General features: G+C 40.7%; 1 protein-coding gene across 5 annotated transcripts; it reads left to right on the plus strand.

Annotated features, from left to right (window-relative positions):
* The first annotated feature begins 50 nt into the window (after nucleotides 1-50).
* Hnrnph1 (heterogeneous nuclear ribonucleoprotein H1) lies at nucleotides 51-8,134 on the plus strand. 5 transcript variants are annotated; one of them, XM_004629302.2, is made up of 13 exons: nucleotides 52-204; nucleotides 1,648-1,803; nucleotides 1,999-2,142; nucleotides 3,589-3,727; nucleotides 4,670-4,848; nucleotides 4,934-5,005; nucleotides 5,062-5,195; nucleotides 5,389-5,524; nucleotides 5,926-5,985; nucleotides 6,079-6,168; nucleotides 6,832-6,924; nucleotides 7,358-7,407; nucleotides 7,972-8,059. In XM_004629302.2, exons 1-12 carry the CDS (start codon nucleotides 108-110, stop codon nucleotides 7,405-7,407), a joined length of 1,350 nt encoding a protein of 449 aa, XP_004629359.1. In that variant the 5' UTR covers nucleotides 52-107; the 3' UTR covers nucleotides 7,972-8,059. The 5 variants fall into 5 exon arrangements, with proteins under 5 accessions (XP_023568898.1, XP_023568899.1, XP_023568900.1 ...); XM_023713130.1 differs by lacking the exon at nucleotides 7,358-7,407 and having other exon boundaries at nucleotides 51-204; nucleotides 7,972-8,134; XM_023713131.1 differs by lacking the exon at nucleotides 7,358-7,407 and having other exon boundaries at nucleotides 51-204; nucleotides 6,079-6,138; nucleotides 7,972-8,134.
* The last annotated feature ends 11 nt before the right edge of the window (nucleotides 8,135-8,145 follow it).

Here is an 8,145-nt window from a genome sequence, read left to right on the forward strand (position 1 = left end):
TCGGGGCGGCGGGCGCCTCCACGGCGGGGCTGTCGCGCGAACGGCTCCGGGTCCGCTAGCTACACCCTCGTTGCAGCCTGCTGGGACCCGGGATCCCCCAGGAGACCATGATGCTGGGCACGGAAGGCGGAGAGGGGTTCGTGGTGAAGGTGCGGGGCTTGCCCTGGTCCTGCTCGGCCGACGAGGTGCAGCGGTTCTTCTCCGGTGAGTGCGGCGGGCGGGAGGCGCCCTGCGGGGCCGCGGCGGGCGGCGGGCGGCGGGCGAGGCGAGGCGCCCCCTGTCGGGCGCGGGCGGGCCGCTCCCCCTCGCGCCCCTGCAGCCGGTTACGCAATGGAAACTGCGAGAGCCGCGCGCCTCCGGGCTCCTGGCGGCTCTTTGTTAAAGCGGCCGGCTGCGTGGATGTCGTTTTCAGAGGACTCCCAGGCTGGGATCGACGGAGGTTCCTCCCATCTTTGAGAACGTTGCCGAATAAAATAGTTTGTTGAGGGTAGTACTTGGCAGCAGGCCGCGAGAAGTTAAAATGTCACTTCCCTTTCAGCTTTCAAAATCAAGCTTCGGTAATTGAATTTCTGTTCATTGAGTTCTTGATCTGGCACATTTGAGGACACAGAAATAAGGCCTTTCTCACCTGTTTTTTTTCTTTCTTTCTTTTTCTTTCTATCGTGTAAGTTCCTTGAGTAACTGAAACCGGAGTTTTCTTGTCCCATTACTAGTGTAGGAGTAGACAGAAGAAAATTGTATTTTGAAAATTACAGGTTAGAGGAAAGGCACTTGTGTTAGACTCTGAATTAGCTACAGTAACGGAAGACCTGTAATAAAAGAACTAAGTACACGAAGCCACTTTTGCAGGGGGCAAGACTGGGTTTGGCTTGAACTGTGCAACTTGGAGCGCTTTAGCTTGGTAACACTGATCCCCTCTAAGGTGAGTATTAAGTCTGCGGTTTGTATTCGGAGAGGTGCTGTAATATGGCTCCTGGTAAGGCAAAATTACCCAGATCAAAACTGTTAAAAGTACTGTAAAATCATGAGATCTAGAGGTGGTTTTACCCCAAGATGCTAGGGAAAAGCATTTATGCTGGGTATGTGGGCATAAGCTTGTAAGCCTAGCGCACAAGAGGCTGAGGCAGGAGTACCCTTCACAAGTTAAGGCCAGTGTGGATGCAGAGTGCAGGCTTAAAAAGATTCAATGGAAACTTGAGTAGCAGTACTGAGACACGCCTCATTAAAGAGCTTTAAATACTGGGTTTTCTGGGGCAGTGTGCCAAATAAGATTGGTGGTGAGAACAGAGATGCTAAGAACTGGTAGTATATTGGTCGTTTTAGTTTTACAAATGACATATATTTTATTAGCAATGTTTTGTGCAGTATTGTTTTTTGAGATAGGGTCTCTAGTTGAAGCTGGCCTTGAACTCACTAGCCCAAAGCCTCAGCCTCCCAAGTGCTGGATTAAGCACGCATCACCATGTCCAGTAAAAGTACTCACACTTGTGTTACCCAGAGATGGTTTTAGGTTTCATTGTGGGTTTTTTTGATACTGGGAATTGAACTCAGAAACCTGCTGCTGCCAGGCAGGTGCTTTTGCCATTGAGTTATCTCCCCAGTGGTTTTAGGTTTTAAATTCTGTATTAACGGTTGTTTTCTTTCCAGACTGCAAAATTCAAAATGGGGCTCAAGGTATTCGTTTCATCTACACCAGAGAAGGCAGACCGAGTGGCGAGGCTTTTGTTGAACTTGAATCAGAAGATGAAGTCAAATTGGCCCTGAAAAAAGACAGAGAAACTATGGGACACAGATATGTTGAAGGTTTGATTTATGTTGCCCTAGTAACAATATATAAAACGTTAAACATGTAGCGATCTTACCCCTTCTGAATTTTAGGTATTTGACCGCATGGAAATGGTCACCTAAGGGAGTTTATGGCAGCTCTTCCTAGCTCAGGAAATCTGAACTTTTTTCTCAAACTTTCCAAAATTGACTAATTCTAAGCACCTCTTTCAGTATTCAAGTCAAACAACGTTGAAATGGATTGGGTGTTGAAGCATACTGGTCCAAATAGTCCTGACACGGCCAATGATGGCTTTGTACGGCTTAGAGGACTCCCCTTTGGATGTAGCAAGGAAGAAATTGTTCAGTTTTTCTCAGGTATGTGGTTTTGTTGCTGAGCAGTGAGTTCTGGCTAGCTTCTGGCAACTTGATTTGAGTAGATGTTACATTTGAGTAGCCTAGGTACTAAATAGGCTGAGTATATGCTGATGAATTTGTTGTCTTTTTGGAGACCTTCAAATAACTTAAGCCCATCTTAAAGGTGGAAATCAGAAGTACCTCCAAAATGTTAATTTTGTCTATGTTTAGTGTCTTAGAGTAGATCTTTTGAGGACTATCCTCAGCAATTTACTTTTCTTACATGCTGTTTGGCAGAGTACTTCAAGTTAAAGGTAAGCTCTTTTATCCTTAGGTTAGTATGAGTTAGATTGTAATTCTTAATGGTGTCTGTTACGGGACACTTAGGCCACAGAGCTAATGTTTCTAATGGTGTAATTCTTCATATGGCCCCCACCCCCCAAAAACGGTAGCTTAGCCAGCCTGTACGAAGCGGTAACTGAGAATTGAATTTAGCAACTGTAGGTGGGATGCTTGTCAGTATCTGAAATAATAGTGTTTTTAAATTGTTCTGGGCCTAAAGTATTTGAATGTTTTTATGCTGAAGAGCTGATAAGATTGCATGTTTAGCAGAATGTTAAATCATAATATTTTAAGTACCATTAAATACTCTTGACATGATAAGCTGGAATTAAGAAATCCTTTCATGGTTTCTTTAGTATGTATTAAAATTTTTAGATGATGTATCAAGTCCTAATATTTTGTCAGAATTTTAAAAATCTGTTGTTTTATCTAAATTGGTGAGAATTGAATGCTATTTGTCAACGTTAAATATGAACATAATTTCATATCTTCTAGGAAAGTGCTTTAAGCCCTTTTTGTAAGCTTGGGAATGTATCCACGGAAAGGATTTTTCATAAACGGAATTTCCAGAAGTGAATCATACTACTGTTAGACCATAAGAATGCATGACTGTACTGTGTAGATAGTTTGTTCAAGTTTTAGATTGTATAATTGTTGTGATTTATTGTTTGAATTTTTATATAAAATGTGTAAATGTATACTTTTTAAAAACTTGAAGTTCCAATAACTTAAAGCATTGAAATATAAAATGAGGTATAAGGTGTGTCTTGAATTTAGTAAAACTGTTTTAATGCTTGAAACTATTAAACTGCATAATTTTTCAACAATACATTAATTGCATAAATAAGTGTTAACTGTTGAATTCTTAATGCACCCTGTGTGAAGCAGCCAGTTTTTAAAAATATAATGCATACTTTGCCCCATGGGATGTGTTAAGAATTGTGTTGTAGTTTTAATAGTGGAACTTCATATTATTGCAATGCATATTTAAAGAGTACTTGTTGAAAGCATACCATTCACCTAAAGTTAAAGTTCTGGTTTATTTAAAGCTATAAGAAGAATCATTTCTGGGCTTGTGATGTTAATATTGCCCCCCTACTGGGGTTATTTGTCCTTGGGTTGAAGGGTTGGAAATCGTGCCAAATGGGATAACATTGCCGGTGGACTTCCAGGGGAGGAGTACGGGGGAGGCCTTCGTGCAGTTTGCTTCACAGGAAATAGCTGAAAAGGCTCTAAAGAAACACAAGGAAAGAATAGGGCACAGGTGGGGATGGATGGCTGGTGGATTTGTCACTTTTCTTATGGTAAACAGTTAAATCCATATTCTCTCTGCTTAAGAGGAGGAAATCGGTCCATTTCCTAGTCCCCATTAATTGATCTTTTACCAGAATTTCAAACTGTCTGAGTCCCATATTACATTCAAACTAAATTTGAGGTTTTAAAATTGTCACCAATTTGATTTACTTTAGGATATTGTTAGGTTCTTAATTTATTAGCCCCAGTCAATGGAGTTGAGAGACTATGGCTTTAAAAATTAATGCAAACCTGGCTTTAGCTATAATAACACCCAATAGTAAATTAATATTACCATAAGAAAATGTGATACTTTCTGATCTTGTTTTTAAAGTTGAAATGCAACAAACTTTTTCTTGCTGTATAAATATTCTCATATGTATTAATAAGCATAGCTTTCAAGAAATTGTCACAAAAGGTTTTCTCTTTGTTTGTGACTATTTTTCATTGAAGCATGCGCTTACCTATGCTGATACTTACTAAAAGCATAGGCTGGGGTATTTTCTTGGCGACAGGAAGTGTGTAGTGTGGGCTGGACTGTTGGCGAAGGCTGGCTTTTGAGCCCACTTGCTATACATGCTGCCAATGGATTTGAGTTGAAATGTTGAAAGTTGAGTGGAATTCTTTCCCTCCTGAACTGTTTATGTTTATGTGTAGTGCTCCTCCATACCCCTAAGGTTGGGGCTCTGCCTCAGAGGAGTGACTATTTTCCTATAAAGCTTACATTAAGTTGTTTTACTGTTGAGTGTATTTCTGGTCATTGCCTATGCAAATATAAGAAATCTGGCTTTTAAATATTAGTCAGTTTCATGGCTATGACTAGATTGTTTTCTTGTATCACTGAGTGCCTATATGAAGTGAACTAATGTTTTCTCTCCCCTCCCCGCTCCCTTCCTCTTGGACAATGCTTTAGGTATATTGAGATCTTTAAGAGCAGTCGGGCTGAAGTTAGAACTCACTATGATCCACCACGAAAGCTTATGGCCATGCAGCGGCCAGGTCCCTATGACAGACCTGGGGCTGGCAGAGGGTATAACAGCATTGGCAGAGGCGCTGGCTTTGAGAGGATGAGGCGTGGTGCTTACGGCGGAGGTGAGTGACACTGTACAAGGCTGGACCCGTTTGTTTCCTTTTTCTAGGTATTGGCATTTCATTAATTGCACTTTTTGCTTTTTAGGCTATGGAGGCTATGATGATTATAACGGCTATAATGATGGCTATGGATTTGGGTCAGATAGATTTGGAAGAGGTAAGGTAAGAATTAAAATTCCCATTTGAAGGATACTTACACTTTTGTTCATCTAGACCTCAATTACTGTTTTTCAGGAATGTCTGATCACAGATATGGGGATGGTGGATCTACTTTCCAGAGCACAACGGGACATTGTGTACACATGAGAGGATTACCTTACCGAGCTACTGAGAATGATATTTATAATGTAAGCGCAAGGTGGTTTCACTCAGTACATTTCAGTGTGGAAGTTAAACTGAGCCTCCTCCCTCTTAAGTGAACATCACGCTAGAAAATTTAGCTGGGGTGTAGCTTTACTGGTAGGGTGCTTGCTTAGCAAGCCTGAGACTAGGGAACAGTCCCAGCACTATAAATGTTTTTTGGTATATCTCATGTTTCAGTTTTTTTCGCCACTCAACCCTGTGAGAGTACACATTGAGATTGGTCCTGATGGGAGAGTAACTGGTGAAGCAGATGTTGAATTTGCAACTCATGAAGATGCTGTTGCAGCTATGTCAAAAGACAAAGCAAATATGCGTAAGTGTGATTTAGAGCACTTGAAGGATGCATGAGAAGTTTGAATTCCACTGATAGGGCTTAGTCTGTAGGTTTTTAAAGTTAGTATCTAAGAGCTAGGTGTGGTGACACACCTCTGAATCCCAGCTTTCAGGAAGCTGGGCCAGGCTTGCTAGTAGTTTAAGGTCAGCCTGGGCTACATATACATCGGGATACCTTATCTCAAAAGGGGATTTACCGTGTGATTGTATTGTGAAGTTCTTTCATGTCTAGTTTTCATAAATGATCAGCTAGAAATTTTTATAATTTTTTTAACCAAAAAGTATTTGCAGTTTACAAATCAACGTGTATAAGAACTCGTGAAGTGCTTACCATGTATTTCAGCAACATGCATTTTCAAACTTTCTTTTTTGTCATTTCAGAACACAGATATGTAGAACTCTTCTTGAATTCTACAGCAGGAGCAAGCGGTGGTGCTTACGGTAGCCAAATGCTAGGAGGCATGGGTTTGTGTAAATATCACTTTAGTGTCTTTTTTTTAAAGCTAACCTTGTATGCCTTTTTTGTCATTTCAGAACACAGATATGTAGAACTCTTCTTGAATTCTACAGCAGGAGCAAGCGGTGGTGCTTATGGTAGCCAAATGATGGGAGGCATGGGCTTGTGTAAATATCGTTAGTTTTTTTAAAAACCAAAACATTTTATCTGTATAAGTCGATTATAAGTTAAGATAATCATATTTAATGAACTTAGCATAATGTTAAGTTAGCTTAACAATTTTAAGTTAGGATAAAAAGAATAGTTTAATTTGGATGAATTTTGTCATTAGTACGGTTAATACTTAAATCGTTACAGAAACTAACTGGTTAGGATAAATTTAAGTATTTGGGGGAGGGGACTACAGAATGGAACTAGTTAAATTGAGTACACAGTTTACATGTAAAATAAAAACACAGGCTTAAAACTTTAGGGGCATAATAACCTGGGCATAATTAGGTGTGAGTTGATAACCTGCGTATCGACATAACTTAATATATTAAACCAAGGAGGCTGCTCCACTAAATTCAAGCAGTTTAAGATCTGTAAGACCTCTATTGTGGAATCATGGATTTAGTCCTGCTGAAGTATATTGTTAACTAGTTGGTTCGTAAATGTCTGACTAGATGAGATGAATAGAAGTGTTAGTCTAGTTATAGACGATAGGCAGGAGGCGGCAGAGGGCTAAAGTAGTAGATTGAGACCTGAAATCACTCGTAGTTACAAGCCAGGTACCACCAGGTACCACGCTACACGAGGAGTGAGGTGTGAATGTCCTCTTAACTTGACAGCAAACCAGTCCAGTTACGGTGGCCCAGCCAGCCAGCAGCTGAGTGGTGGCTACGGAGGTGGCTATGGTGGCCAGAGCAGCATGAGTGGATACGGTAAGCGAGCGTTCTTACATACTTGGAGTACGTTTTAGGTAGGTTTCTTTAGTTGGGAATATGCAGGATTCTTTTGATGAGATTGGGTTACTTAAATGTATGCTTTTATTTGTTCTTTGATAGTTTAACTTTCCTAAACAATCACAGGGTGGGGAGTAAGTGTTAAAGAATTAAAAAGTCCTTTGGAACTTTGGCAAACTGTCAAGCAAGAAAACATCTGCCTTCATTTGTTAAAACATTAAAGTAGTTCTTCCCCCCCCCCTTGGTTAACATTAAATCGATTTTTGAAGATTTTTAAGCAATAGAATGGTGGTTGGGTTGAGGACCGTATTTTAACACTAGTCAGTTAACCTAGGGATGGTTTTATTTTTCGATTGGTCTAAAGAATGGTGATTTTGGTATGATAGTCTTACCCTACAAAATCCTTTTGCAGACCAAGTTTTACAGGAAAACTCCAGTGATTTTCAATCAAACATTGCATAGGTAAATATTTTCTCAAAAAATATAAATTCCCAATAGCAGATACTGATATGTTGTAAACCACTATCTCTAGCAGTCAGTGGCTCCGACTTCACTCCTTGGCTGCCTGTGGGCACAGTGAGTGGCCGTTAGCCCCCCTTTGTCAGCTCACCTGTTGCCCACCATGAATAGGAAAAGCAAGAGACTTCCCCTGTGCTCCCTATTCATATGTGCCATTGGATGGACGTTGTGAATGTTATGGTAAATTTTTAAAAAATGCCTTGCTTAGCTTTAAAAACGAAGTAATTTTGCAATTTTTGAAAAACACTAGTTTTCCTTTAAACTTAATTTTCCACGTTGATCCTGAAGAATCCGTTTAAGTGCTAGCACAAGAGTCTGGCAAGTTGGTACTGGAGAGAAAAGGGTTAATCGGGACTTGTTTGGAGTCGGGATCCCCCTTTCCCAAACATGCTTCTTCAGGTGGACAGCAGCCATTTGTACTCATATATCTTTTAAACTTCTTGGAATGTATTTTATTTGGCTGATTATCTGACATTACTCCTAACTTACCACATTGATCTCTTGCAGGTAGCCAAGGAGCAGTGAACAGCAGCTACTACAGTAGTGGAAGCCGTGCATCTGTGGGTGTGAATGGCATGGGAGGGGTGTCGGGCATGTCCACTGTGAGTGGTGGCTGGGCACTGTAACTGGCCCTGGTCACTGACTCTTGGCCAACTTTTTTTAAAAGAAAAAAAAAAAAAA

The sequence above is a fragment of the Octodon degus genome, unplaced genomic scaffold, assembly GCF_000260255.1.
Source record: "Octodon degus isolate 3935 unplaced genomic scaffold, OctDeg1.0 scaffold00029, whole genome shotgun sequence".
NCBI classification, from domain to species: Eukaryota; Metazoa; Chordata; class Mammalia; order Rodentia; family Octodontidae; genus Octodon; species Octodon degus.

What these genes read in the sequence shown, in the direction of transcription:
- Hnrnph1 (XM_023713130.1), top strand. Translation starts at nt 108, where the DNA reads ATGATGCTGGGCACGGAAGGCGGAGAGGGGTTCGTGGTGAAGGTGCGG. An exon ending in GGTGCAGCGGTTCTTCTCCG is followed by an intron (nt 205 to 1,647) that starts GTGAGTGCGGCG and finishes TTTTCTTTCCAG; the next exon opens with ACTGCAAAATTCAAAATGGG. An exon ending in AAGGAAAGAATAGGGCACAG is followed by an intron (nt 3,728 to 4,669) that starts GTGGGGATGGAT and finishes ACAATGCTTTAG; the next exon opens with GTATATTGAGATCTTTAAGA.